The 20,607-nt window shown below is 44.8% G+C and overlaps 2 protein-coding genes across 2 annotated transcripts in view; one reads left to right on the forward strand and one right to left on the reverse strand.

Moving 5' to 3' along the window:
• Nucleotides 1-20,607, forward strand: part of LOC124795581 — a 479,635-nt gene that overhangs the window by 63,619 nt on the left and 395,409 nt on the right. The window lies entirely within an intron of this gene.
• LOC124795580 (skin secretory protein xP2-like) overlaps nt 19,773-20,607 on the reverse strand; it is a 62,791-nt gene continuing 61,956 nt past the window's right edge. The window contains exon 4 of the mRNA XM_047259652.1: nt 19,773-20,118. Within this exon, the coding sequence (XP_047115608.1) occupies nt 19,773-20,118 (346 nt within the window). The remainder of the gene's footprint in view (nt 20,119-20,607) is intronic.

A 20,607-nucleotide genomic window follows, 5' to 3' on the forward strand; every position in this document is an offset into this window, starting at 1 on the left:
TTGTCATAGGCTTGTTAGCTATATTTGATGTCCACATCGAGGCCGGTAGATTTCTCTCTTTCAAGAAGCAGCTAGTAGTACTGCAAGTACGAGGGTAATCCCAAAACTAAGGTCTCTTATTTTTTTATAAGTACATAGACCTGTTTATTTCTACAATGGTTTACATCAGTTTACACTTGAACATTTAGCTATTTTTCGACATAATCACCATTTGTGTCGATGCATTTTTGTAGACGATGTGGCAGTTTTTGTATGCCCATGTCATACCAGCTCGCCGCCATGTTGTTAAGAATGTTATGAACCTCTTCTTTCATCTCGTCGTCGGAGCTGAATCGCCTTCCCGCCAAATATTCTCTTCACTTTTGGAACAGGTGATCGTCACTGGGCGCCAAGTCAGGACTATAGTGTGGGTGGGTGATTATGTTCCACTGGAACTGTTGCAGGAGAGCAACGGTTGACCGAGCGATGTGTGGGCGAGCGTTGTCACGGAGAATATGTACGCCCTTGCTCAAAATTCCTCTTCTCCGGTTCTGAATTGCCCGTTTGAGTTTTTTCAGAGTCTCACGGTACCTGTCAGCGTTAACTGTGGTCCGAGCGATTCAGATCCGACGACGAGGTGAAAGAAGAGGTTCATAACTTTCTAAACAGCACGGCGTTGAGCTGGTACGACATGGGCATACAAAAACTGCCACAGCATCTACAAAATTGCATCGACAGAAATGATGATTATGTCGAAAAATAGCTAAATGTTCAACTGATGTAAACCATTATAGAAATAAACAGGTCTATGTACTTATAAAAATGTAGGAGAGCTTACTTTTGGGATCACCCTCGTACAAACAGAGACGCAAGTGGCAGCAGAGCAGTGTGCGTCCTCTCACACACAGCGCCCACGGGGCTGGCGCCCGCGGCCAGTGGGTGCGCACTGCCCGCTGCCTGGTGGGGTATCGGCGGCCCTTAATTGCCCACTTCCTCGCCAGCGGCCGCCGCCAAAGCGCTGGCAGCAGGCGGCCGGCCCCTCCGCCAGTAGACGCCTCCACACTAGCTGGCAGCGTCGGGGCCCGCACCAGAGTCCGAAGCACGCTGCCAGGCGCCCTATTCTGTATCGTTCATACCGCTCGGTGTAGTAGTTTTGTCTCGGTAGTGACGTCATTTTCGGTTCTTTATCGAAAGAGAACTACCGACGGCTTTGGGAGAGCCAGTCCTGACAAAACTCTACCATCCGTATGAGACAGGCGAAATTCCCTCAGACTTCAAGAAGAATATAATAATTCCAATCCCAAAGAAAGCAGGTGTTGACAGATGTGAAAATTAGCGAACTATCAGTTTAATAAGTCACAGCTGCAAAATACTAACGCGAATTCTTTACGGACGAATGGAAAAACTGGTAGAAGCCGAAGATCAGTTTGGATTCCGTAGAAATATTGGAACACGTGAGGCAATACTGACTTTACGACTTATCTTAGAAGAAAGATTAAGGAAAGGCAAACCTACGTTTCTAGCATATGTGGACTTAGAGAAAGCTTTTGACGATGATGGCTGAAATACTTTCTTTCAAATTCTGAAGGTGGCAGGGGTAAAATACGGGAGCAAAAGGCTATTTACAATTTGTACAGAAACCAGATGGCAGTTATTAGAGTCGTGGGGCATGAAAGGAAAGCAGTGGTTGGGAAGGGAGTGAGACAGGGTTGTAGCCTCTCCCTGATGTTATTCACTCTGTATATTGTGCAAGCAGTGAAGGAAACAAAAGAAAAATTCGGAGTAGGTATTAGAATCCATGGAGAAGAAATAAAAACTTTGAGGTTTGCCGATGACATAGTAATTCTGTCAGAGACAGCAAACGACTTGGAAGAGCAGTTAAACGGAATGGACAGTCTCTTGAAAGGAGGGTATAAGATGAATATCAACAAAAGCAAAACGAGGATAATGGAATGTAGTCGAATTAAGTCGGGTGACGCAGAGGGAATTAGATTAGGAAATGAGACACTTACAGTAGTAAAGGGGTTTTGCTATTTTGGGAGCAAAATAACTGATGATGGTCGAAGTAGAGAGGATATAAAATGTAGACTGGCAATGGCAAGGAAATCGTTTCTGAAGAAGAGAAATATGTTAACATCGAGTATAGATTTAAGTGTCAGGAAGTCGTTTCTGAAAGTATTTGTATGGAGTGTAGCCATGTATGAAAGTGAAACATGGACGATAACCAGTTTGGACAAGAAGAGAATAGAAGCTTTCGAAATTTGGCGCCACAGAAGAATGCTGAAGATAAGGTGGGTAGATCACATGACTAATGAGGAAGTATTGAATAGGATTGGGGAGAAGAGAAGTTTGTGGCACAATTTGACTAGAAGAAGGGATCGGTTGGTAGGACATGTTTTGAGGCATCAAGGGATCACAAATTTAGCATTGGAGGGCAGTGTGGAGGGTAAAAATCGTAGATGGAGACCAAGAGATGAATACACTAAGCAGATTCAGAAGGATTTAGGTTGCTGTAGGTACTGGGAGATGAAGCACCTTGCACAGGATAGGGTAGCATGGACAGCTGCATCAAACCAGTCTCAGGACTGAAGACCGCAACAACAACGACATCGAAATATCCTATTCAGTAAGTTCCTATACCTGTTACCGAACGGTCCTCCCACCGATTTTACGACAATTGAGGTTTTGGATTTCGGTGTGGCCCTGTCGATCGGTGAGCTGTGGTTTATGTACACCTGTAATTTGTTATTTTAAACATATTTGGCGGTTTCACCTTTGGATTTAGTGATTGTGTTACTAAAGAATCACCAGAGGACGCATCCGGTTGGAAAGTGAGTTCATAATTGACTATTTTCCTTTGTTAGAAATATGATTAGGTTAGGTTGTTACTGTGAATGATTACACCCCGAGGCCGCGTTGTATGTCGGCTGTTTAGGTTTTTATGTTGGTAACGCCATGTAGCGCTCTATATGAAAATCACTGACTGTGCTGTGTGCAGTCTGTGGCTGGTTTGCGTTGTTGGAACAGTCGCTATCGTAGTGTTGGGCAGTTGGCTGTTAACAGCGCTTAGCGTTGCGCAGTTGGAGGTGAGCCGCCAGCGGTGGTGGATGTGGGGAGAGAGAGAGATGGTGGAGTTTTGAGAGCGGATGATCTGGACGTGTGTCCATCAGAGACAGTAAATTTGTAAGACTGGATGTCATGAACTGATATAAAATGACTTTTGAACGCTATTAAGGTAAATACATTGTTTGTTTTTTATCAAAATCTTTCATTTGCTAACTATGCCTATCAGTAGTGAGTGACTTCAGTAGTTAGAATCTTTTATTTAGCTGACAGTATTGGCGCTCGCTGTATTGCAGTAGTTCGAGTAACGATGATTTTTGTGAGGTAAGTGATTCATTAAAGGTATAGGTTATTGTTAGTCAGGGCCATTCTTTTGTAGGGATTATTGAAAGTCAGATTGCGTTGCGCTAAAAAATATTGTGCGTCAGTTTAGTAATGATCAGAATAAGTAAAGAGAGAAATGTCTGAGTACGTTCAGTTTTGCTCAGCTGTTTGAAAATCAAATAATGTAAGGGATTTACCAGCACAGTAATTCATTAATTTTGCTAAGGGGACGTTTCTGCGTTACTATCACCGAGTGCTACAACCGACGTCAATAGCAAGTGCATTGCAATACACGAGGGTTAGTGGACAACAAATCACGACGAAAAAATAAAGTCACACAATGAATTCTTTGTTTGGTTGCAGGTAAAACTCTGCATTACTGGAACGCCCTGAAATCCCTGACCGATTCTACAGTCGTACTCTGCCGGAGGAACCAAAGCGGCACAGCCGATTAAGTGGAGTATACAGTGGTAATTCGTTTCCGGCAGCAGTTGAAATGTATCAAGCAAACCCAGATGACTTCTGCAGCCCTATGGATTGGCCTGATGCAGCTCCAGTGTTTCAGCTGCTGCCAAACACGAATTACCACTCTATGGGGTAAGGTAAGATGACCCCGTACTACTTTCAAAGAAACGTATCGTTTTATTAGTGCAAAATAACAAAAAAATATTGCTGTTAATTTCACAAATTTTATGAAGTAAATACATATGTGAGCCACATTTTATAAACCTTTTACACTCTTGTTATTACTGGTACTGTTCATAATTGTGCGCAACCTTGAAGCATACACAGGAAGGTAATTTTGCAATAGGTAAGGTTATTCCGGCAACGGCCTTGCCGTAGTGGTTAAGCGCTGTCGGGCGTGGTCGGCACTTGGATGGGTGACCATAATACCATCTTAACGACCGGGAGAGCGGTGTGCTGACCCCACGCCCCTCCTATCCGCACTCTCCACCGAGGATAATACGGCGGTCGGGTGGTCCCGGTAGGCCACTCGTGGCCTGAAGACGGAGTGAGAGAGTATAAGGTTATTCTACGGTCCGGTTAAGATAACTTTGCAGCACAAAATTTCAATCACCCTACTGCATCAGCCCTCATCTTCAGATCTTAGATACAGGCTCCCAGATAGATGCTATTTTTCTTGACTTCCGGAAGGCGTTCGATACAGTTCCGCACTGTCGCCTGATAAACAAAGTAAGAGCCTACGGAATATCAGACCAGCTGTGTGGCTGGATTGAAGAGTTTTTAGCAAACAGAACACAGCATGTTGTTATCAATGGAGAGACGTCTACAGACGTTAAAGTAACCTCTGGCGTGCCACAGGGGAGTGTTATGGGACCATTGCTTTTCACAATATATATAAATGACCTAGTAGATAGTGTCGGGAGTTCCATGCGGCTTTTCGCGATGATGCTGTAGTATACAGAGAAGCTGCAGCATTAGAAAATTGTAGCGAAATGCAGGAAGATCTGCACTTGGGGCAGGGAGTGGCAACTGTCCCTTAACAAAGACAAATGTAATGTATTGCGAATACATAGAAAGAAGGATCCTTTATTGTATGATTATATGATAGCGGAACAAACACTGGTAGCAGTTACTTCTGTAAAATATCTGGGAGTATGCGTGCGCAACGATTTGAAGTGGAATGATCATATAAAATTAATTGTTGGTAGGGCGGGTACAAGGTTGAGATTCATTGGGAGAGTGCTTAGAAAGTGTAGTCCATCAACAAAGGAGGTGGCTTACAAAACACTCGTTCGACCTATACTTGAGTATTGCTCATCAGTGTGGGATCCGTACCAGATCGGTTTGACGGAGGAGATAGAGAAGATCCAAAGAAGAGCGGCACGTTTCGTCACAGGGTTCTTTGGTAACCGTGATAGCGTTACGGAGATGTTTAATAAACTCAAGTGGCAGACTCTGCAAGAGAGGCGCTCTGCATCGCGGTGTAGCTTGCTGTCCAGGTTTCGAGAGGGTGCCTTTCTGGATGAGGTATCGAATATATTGCTTCCCCCTACTTATACCTCCCGAGGAGATCACGAATGTAAAATTAGAGAGATTGGAGCGCGCACGGAGGCTTTCAGACAGTCGTTCTTCCCGCGAACCATACGCGACTGGAACAGGAAAGAGAGGTAATGACAGTGGCGCCTAAGGTGCCCTCCGCCACACACCGTTGGGTGGCTTGCGGAGTATAAGTGTAGATGTAGATGTAGATCTTGATTGTTCATAACAATTATCACACTTGTAGACAGCTTCCTTAATCGGTTGTTTTTGGCGGCTGTCATGGTAGGGTATGAAGCAAACTAGCACCGTTTCCATGATGTACCATCTTTTTCACATCAGTTATGTGTGAGAAATGCTTGCCTCGAGTAATATTTGCTATAAATGTCTCGCAGAAGGGTGTGGAATAGATTTAAGAGCATCGTTGCTAGTCGCCGAAGTGCGTGACCCAAGATGGAGTCCGATTGTCGCAACGCTTCCTAGGATCGCTGTCGCCACATATTTAATGTGCCACTCGACAGTAACTTGTTTTGTCAGTGCACGCTTTTGACCGCGAGAGAGCGCAGCTGTAGCGCTGCTCGAGAATAAATTGTTATGCCAGCTGTTGACAAAACGAACAAACACTACACCGAATTGTCTAACTTATAACGAAACACTACAAAATTATCTATACTGCGCGAAATTAACTTACGTTACACTACTCTACTTAATTAGGTGTGCCGTTTTGGTCCGTCTAGTGGAGTGCTGTGGTAGAATCGCGCGGGAATTTCATTATATTCCAGTACTGGAGAAAAAATGAGAGGCCGACGGCCAATGCGCCACGAATTGTTGAAGTTTCTGTTGCCATGATTGGCTGGATCCAGTGTGCGACTTTCAGGCAGTGCACGAACTGTCACGACAACTGAACATTCCATGCTACACCGTTCGAAAAGTGCTGCTAAGAACTGTGAAATCGTATCTGCACAAACTTCAAGTTACTCAGCAACTTTTGCCACGTGACGCACACTTGCCTTTGTAACCAGCTCAGGGAATACGCACACCACCTGGTTGTGGTGTTCGGTTTGGTTTCTGCTTTGGCTGTCGGACACCGTCCTGATGCGTCATTTCTCTCCCCTGCCGGACTCGTGTTCGCTCCACTTCGACCTCCTGGCGGATGTGAGAGGCACTGCCTGCAGACACACAGCGTGGTCAGCTGGTTCGCACTTGCCGTCGCTCGCCGCTCCCTCTTTCTTCAGGCCAACGGACTCCCTAGTTAGACCGTCGTTCGCTGCAGCCGACTGTGAAAGTTCGGCCAAACATTTGCCATTTCTCATAGCACCGTGCACCGCTGGATTATTTGCAAACGAAGAGGATCGAAACTGTCGTATTGTGCTGTTCAACGAGAGCTATGTCCCTAATTTTTAGCTACTCCTGGACAAATTAACAATATTTAGCAACTTGTAAATTGTAGATTGCAGCGATCAGTCGCCCTTTTTAAAAAATTTTATTGTGCAGGTCTAGATTTCGTCTAGAAGCTACCCTTTCTCAATGCATTATTATTTCCGCTCAGTGCATGTAATTCCCTGTTGGTCGGGCTTCATCCACAGTTCACTGGATACTGTGAGAATGGCTAGCTTCTAGCCGAAATCTAGATCTACACAATAAAAAAAGATTAAAAAGGACGACTGATCACTGCAATCTATAATTAACAATTCAATATAACAGTCGCTGAGTCCAAAATGGTTCAAATGGCTCTGAGCAGTATGGGACTTAACATCCGAGGTCATCAGTCCCCTAGAACTTAGAACTACTTAAACCTAACTAACCTACGGACATCATACACATCAATGCCCGAAGCAGGATTCGAACCTGCGACCGTAGCGGTCGCACGGTTCCAGACTGAAGAGCCTAGAACCGCTTTTTTTTTATTCCACAAAAACAGTAACAAAAATGGCTACAATGAAATGACATAAATAAGGTGACAGATGATTGCAGTCATAAATTACAGCATTCAAAGAATGAGGAATCATATTCAGTCTTTAGCGATAGCACACATTTAGCACCTTCACTGTCACCTTCAACTGGTGGCAGTTCAACAGGCACAACCTCTTCTTCTGCAGCCGGTTCCTCATCATTATTTCCCAGACCCAAATCAATCATTCAGTAAATCCTTGACGTCTGTTCCATCCAGGGTAAATTACGTGGATAGAAGAGCAGTCCCGAACAGCGACATTGCAAAGTCCTTCACTGCCTTGTTATTTTTGTCAGTTCCAGCCTTCTAAACGGATCCTTAGGGAGTTCAACATCTTCCTTCATATCAGAATGACCACTCTGGCCGGCCGCTGAGTGCAACAGCTTTCTGAATCGAAGGTAACCAGATGAATATTTAGCAAAGTGTCGCAGGAGTCTTTCGCGACGGCATGCCTGAAAAAAACCCTTCTCAGTTTTCAAACCGCGTCATTTCGATTACAACAATCGAGCTTTCAATGGCTATTTTCAGCATCGTCGTCAGGAGTACAAACCACCGAATACGAACACCATGTTGGAAACTTGTAGTCGCTTGTTGAGACACTCAAGAAAGTGAAAATACACCGTTGTGTAATATTTTGCACGAGGGCGGCAGTACAAGACCCGCTGGATCTTTTCGTCCAACAGTTTCCGCCTGGAATCGTCGAGTTGTTCCGTCGTCTTCTAACCACAATGAACTTCTCGTACCGCAACGAATGTTATGAAGCAAAGAATGGCACAGTGATGGGGTCATCATTTTCTCCAGCACTCGCTAACCGATCGATACCCGAACGCCAATCGTTTTCACCATCCTGTACTCAAGACAGTGGACCCAATTACGTTAGTACACAGAGCAGGGGTTATTTCTGACGACGAGCACTTACCGTCTGAACTGCAGCACAAGAGATGGCTGTTCAGAGGCAATGGTCACAGCAAGGGAGACACTGCAAACGCTTTCAGGTTCCACCGACGAAGGACGCTTTGTGATTCGGCAGAAGAGTCCAAGGCATACAGTGGGGCAACGACCAGAAAGTTAGGACGTGTGCGGCAGAGGCCAGTGTTCCGGCCCGCGCCCGAGATACGAGACATCCTGCGCTCTGTTAGAGACGGCATAGCCCCCCGTGTGTACGGTGTCCGTAGCGAATGCAGCACCATCTATATAGGTCAAACAATTAGTACAGTTGTGGAGCACTGCACCGAGCACAAACGACATGGTAAACTAAGTCAGCCGTAGCCGAACATTGTCTAGACAACACAAAAGACAATTTGAGAATACGAGAGTCTTGGCTCATGCGTTAGCGTGAACATGTTGTGATCCTGCTATAAAGCAGGCCGGCGAGTTTAGAATAAATAGCAACACGTTTACAGGGACCAGGGGTACATACTTACACTACTGGCCATTAAAATAGCTACACCACGAAGATGACGTGCTACAGACGCGAAATTTAACCGACAGGAAGAAGACGCTGTGATATGAAAATGATTAGCTTTTCAGAGTATTCACACAAGCTTGGCGCCGGTGGCGACACCTACAACGTGCTGACATGAGGAAAGTTTCCAACCGATTTCTCATACACAAACAGCAGTTGACCGGCGTTGCCTGGTGAAACGTTGTTGTGATGCCTCGTGTAAGGAGGAGAAATGCGTACCATCACGTTTCCGACTTTGATAAAGGTCGGAATGTAGCCTAGCAGAATATGGAATCGGTGGGTTCAGGAGGCAAATACGGAACACCGTGCTGCATCCCAACGGCCTCGTATCACTAGCAGTCGAGATGACAGGCATCTTATCCGCGTGGCTGTAACTGATCGTACAGCCACGTCTCGATCCCTGAGTCAACAGATGGGGACGTTTGCAAGACAACAACCATCTGCACGAACAGTTCGATGACGTTTGCAGCAGCATGGACTATCAGCTCGGAGACCACGGCTGTGGTTACCCTTGACGCTGCATCACAGACAGGAGCGCCTGCGATGGTGTACCCAATGACGAACCTGGGTGCACGAATGGAAAAACGACATTTTTTCGGAGGAATCCAGGTTCTGTTTACAGCATAGTGAAGGTCGCATCCGTGTTTGGCGACATCGCGGTGAATGCACATTGGAACCGTGTATTCGTCATCGCCATACTGGCGTTATCACCCGGCGTGATGGTATGGGGTGCCATTGGTTGCACGTCTCTGTCACTTCTTGTTCGCACTGACGGCACTTTGAACAGTAGACGTTACATTTCATATGTGTTACGACCCGTGGCTCTACCCTTCATTCGATTCCTGCGAAACCCTACATTTCAGCAGGATAATGCACTACCGCATGTTGCAGATCCTGTACGGGCCTTTCTGGATACAGAAAATGTTCGACTGCTGCCTTGGCCAGCACATTCTCCAGATCTTTCACCAACTGAAAACGTCTGGTCAATGGTGGCCGAGCAACTGGCTCTTCCCAATACGCCAGTCACTACTCTAGATGAACTGTGGTATCGTGTCAAGGCTGCATGGGCAGCTGTACCTGTACACGCCATCCGATCCCTGTTTGACTTAATGCCCAGGCGTATCAAGGCCGTTACTACGGCCGGAGGTGGTTGTTCTGGGTACTGATTTCTCAGGATCTATGCACCCAAATTGCGTCAAAATGTAATCACATGTCGGTTCTAGTATAATATACTTGTCCAATGCAGGGCTTCCCGACCTTTTTAGCTGGCGGACCCCTTCTTCAGTCGAAAATCCATGGCGGACCCCTCGTCAGTCAATAGCACAGTAACTTTAAATTTCACAGCGAAACCCATGGGAACTGAAAACTTATAAATGCACGTGCCATGTTCCCAATTCGTCTAGCATGCAAGAAACAATATCATTAACACACGGCTTTATGAGATTTTCTGCAATGGTAAGAGCTTTGCCTGTTTTTGCCACTCGATAATTAACCAAGAAAGAAGCTTTTAATGAATTTTTATTAATTGTTTTTGCATGAGTTTTCATGCAATGCTGAGAAGCAGCTAGTTCGGCACTTTTCCTTTTGAAGAAATCGGTGTCTTTAGCCTGGAAATCCGGGTGAGTACCTCCAAAATGACGGTGCAATTTAACTGGAACTATTGAACTGTTCGGAAGGACTCGCGCACAAATTACACGCTGAGCTTTACCCTTCTTTGTCTCCATAAAGCCCATTTCTAAATAGCTTTCGTTGTACTTATGCTTCTTGGTTATTCCACTTCCATAGTATGTTGCAGCCAATGGAGTACTTGCAGCGTTTTCACATAATAAATCTTACAAAGCTCGCTCCGCGCATGCGTAAAATGTTATCAGCGCATCTGGCGCCGTGAGCCGGCGCACAAACGACCCCCGTATTGTTGCGAAACAGTCGATCAGAGAAGCCGCATTCTCCGGCACTAAACTGTGTATTCGCTCTCAGTTAGGAACCGCAAAGGCTGCTTGGGAATACGACCTGAAGTAAAAGTACACATGTTTTTCACACGAAAAAAAATGATGAATTTCATTTTCACATTATTTTACACGATTTGATGAAATGTGGCCGCGGACCCCCTAGAAAGAGCCGGCAGGGGTCCGCGGACCACACGTTGGGAAGCACCGGTCCAATGAATACCCGTTTATCATCTACATGTCTTCTAAGTGTAGCAATTTTAATGGCCAGTGGTGTAGTAGTGTGTGGGGGGCGGGCTGTCGATATCGGAAGCAGAGACGGACTTTTGGTGCTTGTAGGTCGTTGGGAGACGTAGTTTCAAACGTGGCGCCGGCCCCTAACGCCGCCTGACGTCACAGGTTCCGAGGTTGGCCGTAGGAAGAGGGGATTAGTGTTTAAAGCCCCGTCGACATCGAGGTCATTAGAGACGGAGCACAAGCTCGGATTAGGGAAGGATGCGGGAGGAAATTCGGACCTGATACGAGCTACCCAAGTCGGCTTCCGCGCAAACGTCGCTCCAGCCCTCTCTGATTGGCCCACAGGCTGCACTCGCGCATACGGAAGCCGAAAACGACGCCTCCCCCGGCACTCACCTTCTGTTTATTATTCTTTCCTCTCATTTATATTTTCTTGTCAGTTGGCTGAAGAGCGAGTTGACTGTAGCGCTAACAGACCCTCCGCCCATATGGGGGCGATGGGGGATGAAATAACATTAAAGGGAAAAAAAAAACAGCCCCTGCAGGCAGTGGTTTCTTCTCCAGACGACGATGGCGGAGATAGCCTCGAAAGCTCGAATGTTTTATTCGATGTGACTCGATTTGAAAACCGAGCTGATTTTATTCAATTTTTATCAAACACAGTCAATCCTGTGAAAGTCACTGATTCCCATGTTTGCTATTAGAAACTGTTCGTGTCTTCTCCTGCAGTAACGTAAGAGGAACGTACAGATCCAGAAATACGGCGTACCGTTGTCAGACACGGAAACCGAGAGCAGTGAAGTAATAAAGTCAAGTATATGTGAATATCTGATGTAATCAACAAATAACATCTGTGCACTCGAGAACAGACATAAGCGTCCCATATTTGCGTAAGATGAGGGCATTCAGTGCTGTACGATATGGATTCGTTTCCAGCGACAAAGCGATCACTGTGAGATTGGCGTTAGCACGCTTGTTCGTTAGTGGTGTAGATATTTGATCGTAGTAGCGGTGTATCTGGATAATGTACGAGTGTTTCCATGCACGTAATGAAACCAGACATCTCCAGACTACGTGTAGGGCCTACTTTCCCCGGCGTTAAGGCTTTTAATCTTTGGCGAACCCCGTTGTGAAGTCCTGAGATACATTGGTCAGATTTGTTTCCCGCATGGTGGTCAGTTGTGGTCGAATTGATCTGCCACGCATCCGACGATCTACATCGTTCCAAAGTTGTTCTGTGCGAATCACGTTCAGGCTTCAAGAATATCAGTTCATCAAATCCACTACGGTATTGTCGGCACAGAGACTGCATCATACTGATACAGACAAGTACTTGATTCCAAATGGTTACCACGGTGTCGGAAGCATTTTGTCTTCAATGGTACCAAATATACATACGATAACTCTGTTATCGATTAAGACTCTCGGTCTGAAAACAGATCAGCAAAAACAGCGCCAGACTATCATACCTCTCCCTCCGAATTTTGCCGCCTTTACAGCACATATAAGTAGGTACTGCTCGAAATGCTAATGCGGCTGCACGCGTAATAGTTGACAAGCGTGTCTGATGTTTGGTTTGTACAATAATCTTCAAACCACACAACACCATCATCCGCGAAAAGCCTTATGGAAATTCCGGCGTTATCTACGGCATAATTTATATACGAGGGTGAGTCAAATGAAAACCTTAAATATGTTTTTAAATATTATTTATTGTGAAGAAGTGGTGCAAAGCTGTATCACTTTTCAACATAATCTCCCACACGCTCAATGCAAGTCATGCAGCGCTTACAAAGTGCATAAATTGCTTTAGAAAAAAATTCTTTTAGTAGTCCGCGCAACCTCTCATGCACCGCGTGGCGTACCTCTTCATCAGAAGGGAACTTCTTTCCTCCCATTGTGTTTCTGAGTGGTTCAAATATATGGAAATCACTTGGGGCAAGGTCTGGTGAGTATGTTGGATGAGGAAGACACTGAAAATGCAGGTCTGTGAGTGTTGCAACTGTTGTACGGGCAGTGTGGGGCCTTGCATTGTCATGCTGCAAGAGGACACCTGCTGACAGCAATCCACGTCGCTTTGATTTGATTGCAGGCCGCAGATGATTTTTTTAGGACATCTGTGTATGATGCACAGGTGACAGTGGTCCCTCTAGGCATGTAATGCTCCAAAATGACGCCTTTTTCGTCCCAAAAGAGAGTCAGCATAACCTTCCCTGCTGATGGTTCTGTTCGAAACTTCTTTGGTTTTGGTGATGAGGAATGGCGCCATTCATTGCTCGCTCTCTTCGTTTCCGGTTGGTGGAAGTGAACCCAGGTTTCGTCCGCAGTAACGATTCTTGCAAGGAAGCCATCACCTTCTCGTTCGAAGCGCCGAACAAGTTCTTCACAAGCATCAACACGTCGTTCTCTCATTTCAGGAGTCACCTGTCGTGGCACCCATCTTGCAGACTCTTTGTGAAACAGGAGCACATCATGCACAATGTGATGTGCTGACTCGTGACTAATCTGTAAACATGCTGCTATGTCAATCAGTGTCACACGGCGGTTTTCCTTCACTATGGCTTCAACTGCTGCAATGTTCTATGGAGTCACAACTCGTTGTGCCTGACCTGGACGAGGAACATCTTCCACTGATGTCACACCATTTGCGAACTTCCTACTCCATTCGTAGACTTGCTGCTGTGACAAACATGCATCACCGTACTGAACCTTCATTCGTCGATGAATTTCAATAGGTTTCACACCTTCACTACGAAAAAACCGAATAACAGAACGCTGTTCTTCCCTGGTGCAAGTCGCAAATGGGGCGGCCATCTTTATACTGATACTGCGCCGGTATGTGTTCATCTGCACTATGCTGCCACCTACAGGCTATTCTGCACGCTGTTTGTAGCACGCCTACCAACTTACAGGATAACGGCGTGAAATTTCGATTTGTTATTACAAATTCAAGGTTTTCATTTGACTCACCCTCGTATATTGTGGATAAAGTAATGGTCCACTAACAGTCCCTTGAAGTACACCAGAAGTTGCTTTTAAGTCTCTCCGGTCAGAATGACATACTGAATTGTGTTTGCTACAAACTCTTCAGTTCAATCACACAATTGGTCTTATTCATACGCTCGTATATTTTTCATGAGGCGGCAGAGCGTAAGTGAATCGAATGCCTTCCGAAACTCAAGGAACGCTGCATCTGCATGTACACCTGTTACCTACTTCTTTCTGGGGCTCTTGGATGGACAGAGCAAGCTGGGTTACACACGATCGTTGTTTTTTGAAACCCTCGTTGGTCCCTAAAGAGGAAATTTTCGGTCTTCAGAACTGCCATAATACGCGAGCGTAGTTATCAGTGTAACAATTAAGACTGTCGCACACTCTGAACGCGTTATTGGACTCATTTGTGTGGCTGTTAACTAAACAGTTTAGACATCCCGCCAAGCTGTCTCTGCCCGCCGTAACTCAGGCACAGACGGCAGTCCTGTTTACAGCCAGCAGCTGGCGTTAAAACACGAGCCGCCGTAAACTCCACTTCTTGAATGGCGGACCGACGCCATTCGGCACTTTCGGTCGTAATTAAGGCGCTTCCTGTTTACAGATCACAGAAAACAAACTGGCACTGTCTAGTGGCGTTCCCAGACAAAGCGCCCTCCTGCGTTACCATAGCATCGGCGTGCAAAGCTTATTTTTCTTTAACATTTTTTGAAATGCTCTTTCCGAGAATGTATAACCGAGGCTACAATACTGAAATCAGATCTTCGATTATTTCTGTTCTACCATACACATGTAGTGAGAACGCTCTTGTCAATGCTGGTACGTAATTTTCTTGTTTACTAAAAGGCAAGCTATAATATTATCTTGGAACCATTTGGTCCGTGTTTGCATAGAAAAACAGTAATATCAGAAATTGAGTCCGCGTTGATGCAAAACACCTTGTTATTCGTTTATTTCTTTATTATCCCAAACTAGTTTCGACGACAAATATCACCATCATCAGTGGTTTTTTTAAATCTTATTTATTGTATGTTACAACATGTTTTAAGCAATTATTGGCGCTGTTGGTGGCATATTTTCTGTGCGAAGATGGCGTAATATTCTGGATCAGAAACAAAGTGCAAAAGTTTTGTTTTTCTGTGTATAAAAGCAGCCACATACCATCCAACGAACATGACATGATTTTCGCTAAGTAAAAAGACGGCAACAGAAAAGAAGAACACAGAAAATATGTCACAAACTCAATTTCTGATATTACTGTTTTTCAAAAGGCAAGCTGTTCAGCGGAAAAAGTAATCTCGTAATTGAGAACTTTTTACACCGCGTCAAGAAAATAAGTGGAAGGGGTTGCTCTGATCCTAAAGACTGTGCGCTCATGCAAACGTAAACTGCAAAGTTTCTTAAAATCACAATTGAGTCCGAGAGTGCATCCAACTAAAAAGACACAATTTTTCTGTTTAATTTCTATCTAAAATGATGGTTGTTGAATGTAGCTCTTAAGTTAACTGTCTTTATTCTGGTATTTCACTAAGAGGAAAGAAAGAGAGAGAATGAGATTACTCTACGTCGAGTTCAGTTTCGCCAGACCGTTAGGGTGTCGTTGTTAATAACGCAGCATAAAATGTATGCTTTTTAGTCTCTTGAATTCGTGTTTTGCCCTACCGCCTGACGTCTTGGAGAAGGTCGTGTAAGGGAAATGTTCATATGTCTTCTCCCAAGGGGGCGTTGATAGTTTCACTGTCCCTGAGAACATGGTGCCCCTTAGCCCATAGTTGGTTGTAGTTGTAGTTCAGCAATCCAGTCTTTATTCTGGTACACCAAGTAATCGTTGGTATTATTCACGACATGATTCGATATGAGCAACAGTGCTGATCAGGTGCCTGCCAAAATAATGCATGTATCTTTATATAAGCTGTATTCATATTGATTGCAGTGAGTTCCGCCGCAAGTACTGAGTCTCGTCTCCCAGAGGAATCTGGGATTGGCCACTGTTCGTGGAAACGCATGGTGCCAACAGTATCTGAAGTGCGTGACCAATCTTTATAGTGAGGGCGCGCATGATCTCATCCACTTAAAAAGCCCTTAAACCGATACATGCTCTTATTACATAGCATGTATTGTGTACCAATGCATTCGCTGAAAGTTAGTAAACACTTTTTGAGATACGATAACTTTACACAGGAAGTACGCACAAAAAGCGCCTTCAGTCACAATATTGTCGTGTTTTATTCAATTATACGATGAATTTCGGTTCCCGTAGACACATCGTGGGCTACAGATCGTCTTAATATATCATTTACTTGTGCTGTTGAGTGAGGTGAGATGTTGTGATATGGTTAGATGGCTCTGAGTACTATGGGACTTAACAGCTGTGGTCATCAGTCCCCTAGAACTTAGAACTAATTAAACCTAACTAACCTAAGGACATCACACACAGCCATGCCCGAGGCAGGATTCGAACCTGCGACCGTAGCAGTCGCGCGGTTCCGGACTGCGCGCCTAGAACCGCGAGACCACCGCGGCCGGCGATAAGGTTAGGTGTTAGGTTTTGTATGTCGAGGATCAACAGCGCAATAAAGATGGGAAATAGTGCAAAAACAGTGAAAAACTTTCAGAACGAACCAGAAAGAACACTTTTAACCTTTTAACGCCAGCAGACGTTGGTTTATCCTTTCTGCCATCAGATATCACGTCACCCATGTCACACTCTCGCCTCTACGTTTTTTCCAGCATCCCATACCTAGGCCCCATCTCTTAAATAATTGATAGCCTATTCAAAAAACCAATGTAACAATTGTGTTGTTCACTAATAACAAGTTAGGACACTTACTGGTCCACAACATAAAAAGAGATACTAAAAAATTTAACAGCAGTGGAGTGTACAAAGTATGATGGCTACTGTGCAGGGAAAACAGGCATAGCAATAGGCAACCCATCACGCTATCCCACCTCACGCAGACATGCTGAATTTAGGTCCATGCTGCACAGAGCACTCACTTGACTTAGAAGAAAATATTTGTACCACAGAACTAGACACAATAAAAAGTATTGCCTTAAACGATGGCTACATAGCCAAAACAGTTGATAATTTAGACACAAAGAAATTAACAACAGGACGAAAACAATTTGGTAGAATTCTCAGGTTATCAGCCGAGTCAAGGCGTCGCTTGCGGCAACTTTTCGACAAGTATCCTACTGTCATAGCCGGGTGAAGTGACTTCGCCTGAAGATGACGAGTATTAAACTTCTCGAAACGTTGTCAAAGAACAACGGCTTGACTCGGCCGATAAACCGAGAGAACTTCATAGAGATTCACTGATTAAGCCTGCAGTCTCACATATATTTGCTACTACTTCACAATGAAGCCAAGGTTAGACCCTAAATACCTTAGAACAACTGGAAATATACGCCCATAAAATCAGAAAACTTGAATCACTGTTAAACGAACAGACAGATTTCGCTAGCCAGAGTTATTTTATTAATTTTAAAGACTTATTTTATATTTATTCCTCGCATATGTCAATTTACTTAATACTCAGATCTCTAACACTACACGGTAAACCTCGTCCTTGATCGCACGACGTTAAACTCCATCTGTAAAGTGTTTTTAAATTGTACAGACAGATGTGCACCTTGAGTAGCACGATGTAAGGATGACATAAATTATACAGTGGTGGAAATATTTATTGCATCACCTCTTACAATTAACAATTTTTGTTACAATCATTGTATAACTGAGCTAAATTTTCCTGATTTCTATTGATTTTTATCAGAAATGAATATACACAATAATTTTTGTCAGTTGGTTTTTAGTCTTGATTTTTGTTTCTATAAAAATGGTTTTTTTTTTGTAATTTAACACTTTCTTGAAAAATGAGTGTAACTGGATATGTCAGCTATTCTGAAAATGAGTACTAATGTTGAAAGAAACAGTGCATATTAATGTTGGATTAATGATTGATTTTAGTGTTTGTATTGCCTCATACGAACACACTGTTGCATTTAATACTTTGTTGCTCCACCACACGCCTTAATCACAGCTTGGAATCGTGAAGGCATTGAAAGAATTAACTTTTTAATGTACTCCTCACTCAGTTCATGAAACAACACACGCACAAGGGTCTCCAAAAGCTCCCATTTATTCCGCGGCTTCTTTTTGGTAATAGCATTTCCCATAACCTTCCAACAATTCTCAATAGGATTGACATCACGGCTGTTTCCAGCCCACTCTAATACTCGAACCCCATTTTGTCGAAGGAAAGATTTTACCTGAAACCTAGGAGTACGTGATAATTAACCAAGAAAGTAATCTGATTCGTGTTTAGTACAAATATTAGTCATAGGACTCAACTTCAAAGCTCTATGGCAAGGAACGGCGTCACCCTCAAAAATGCAGTAGGAAACATCTCCAAACTGGTCTCTAATGGTTGGCAAAAGCTTCCTTTCAAGGATGCCTACGTAGGCATCTGGGTTGACAGTGCCGTTGATGAAGTCCAGACGATCTACTCCGTGGCTGGAAATGCACCTCCAAACCATCCGTCCTTGTGGGTGTTTGACTGTATGTGTTCGGCATTATGGCAAAAATTCTTCGCCTTTTCTTCGATGCACGAACACTTTTCCATCTGAGCCATGCAGACTAAATTTGAACTCGTCTGAAAAGATTACTTTGTTCCACATCACTGGTGTCCATGTCGCATGTGCCTTTGCCCATTTTAGTCGCTGTTGTCGCATTATCTTGGTCAATAAAGGCTTCCTTGTAGGACGACGGGCTGAGAGTCCAGCCTCCATTAGTTTCTTACAGTTCTACTGGTTACTGAGGTGTCGCACATTTCTTCTCAGTCTCGCTTTAGTTCAGTTGACGACAGCCGACGATCGTTGAGCGAAAGCCTTTTCAATACCCTGACCTTCTCCGACCTCTTCCTTTCTCACGATCAGCATTTCCTTTTTCCCTGTATTTTTTCAGTAACCTAGAAATCGTAGACTGATTAAATCCCGTCTTAGAGGCTATCTCTCTGGTGCTGAGACCAACAGACGAATAAGCAAGTATAGCAGATTTCTTTTCTGGCGTTAATTCAAGTGAAATGCCCATCTTCTCACTGCAAAATCTCAACTGAAAATGGCAGTACAAACACTGGTTTCATTGTAAAACCAAACGACAACAAATAGTTATGTATTGTTGGAAAACATGCGTGAAGAAGTCAGATTATTAAGGCAAGAATATGTCCAAAAAGTTTAGAAACAATGGGACTGGTATAACCTGAAGCAAACTGCTGCAAAAGACAAAAAGACGAAGTAATTCATGGTGATGCAATAAATATTTCCACCACTGTAAACCGACTTCTGCTGGCATTAATCATATTTTGCGTAGTTGATTCACGAAGTACAACACCTAGTATGTAAGCAAAATGGTTCAAATGGCTCTGAGCACTATGGGACTTAACTTCTGAGGTCATCAGTCCCCTAGAACATAGAACTACTTAAACCTAGCTAACCTAAGGACATCACACACATCCATGCCCGAAGCAGGATTCGAACCTGCGACCGTAGTGGTCGCGCGCTTCCAGACTGAAGCGCCTAGAAACGCTCGGCCGGCAGTATGTAATCTTCTCACAACAGGAAATTACATGTCACCCCACTCAGGAGCGAAAATAAATTGTGTATTAAGATGATTTTGCACCTGACGACGGGAAGCACAGGTCAGAAACGCACCGCGTAATTGAGTAGAACACGAAAAAATTGTGTCTGAAAGCTTTTTTAAGCGTACTTGCTGTGTACTGAGTACGGTCCTGTTTACAGTTTCACAATGTGGATGAAATTAAATCGATAACTTAATTCGTAATTGGAGAGGACCGTTGTCAGGTCTGGCACTGCGCGCTTCGACGTTTCGGCTGCGCCGCGCCGTGGCATCTTCAGGCAGTGGCAGAGGCGGACGCAGCGGCAGGCGCGCCTCCGCCTTGCGACACACATCGCCTCGCCGGCGCTTTCTCCGCTGGGAACGGGGCTGGCGGCAGCGGTCCGGCCTCGCCTCGCCTCGCCTCGCCTCGGCACTTGTTGCTCTTGCAGCAAGCCACGCCGGGGCCGGGAAGCTGGCTGTTGTGTAGCCGCGTGGCCACTTCCGGCCGGACGCTAGCGCCACCCTCGCCTCCTCCTCACGCTCATTTCTGGAACAAACACGCCTTTCTTACCGAGGGCCCTCCAGTACTCCTTCTGACTAAACTGGCCGGCTCCCCGTCTCGTGCACCGCGGAAAGTGACCGAAGAGTGCGATACTACACACAATTTGAAAACATTATTTACGTCGGGTACACTTTGAGACCGTCAGCGCGTTTCAGGAAAGAAAATGGTGGAAAAGGGGAAGGATGCAACAGGATATTGGACGGAGTAAGTATACATGGATTGGACAATATATGGGAACACAGCGAGAAACGCATAGTTGAGCATAAAAGCAGTTGCTAGCCAAGCCTGCAGGTTGCGCGGTTTTATTTGGCAACGAACGGCACCTGTGCAGTGTCACTCGCCCTCAGAACGTGACGTGTATTGTGACACACTCCATTGCCTACGCAAGTCCATCACGAGCAACCGGCCGGCCGCGGTGGAAGAGCGGTTCTAGGCGCTTCAGTCCGGAACCGCGCTGCTGCTACGGTCGCAGGT

This window comes from Schistocerca piceifrons, chromosome 4 (genome assembly GCF_021461385.2).
Source record: "Schistocerca piceifrons isolate TAMUIC-IGC-003096 chromosome 4, iqSchPice1.1, whole genome shotgun sequence".
NCBI classification, from domain to species: Eukaryota; Metazoa; Arthropoda; class Insecta; order Orthoptera; family Acrididae; genus Schistocerca; species Schistocerca piceifrons.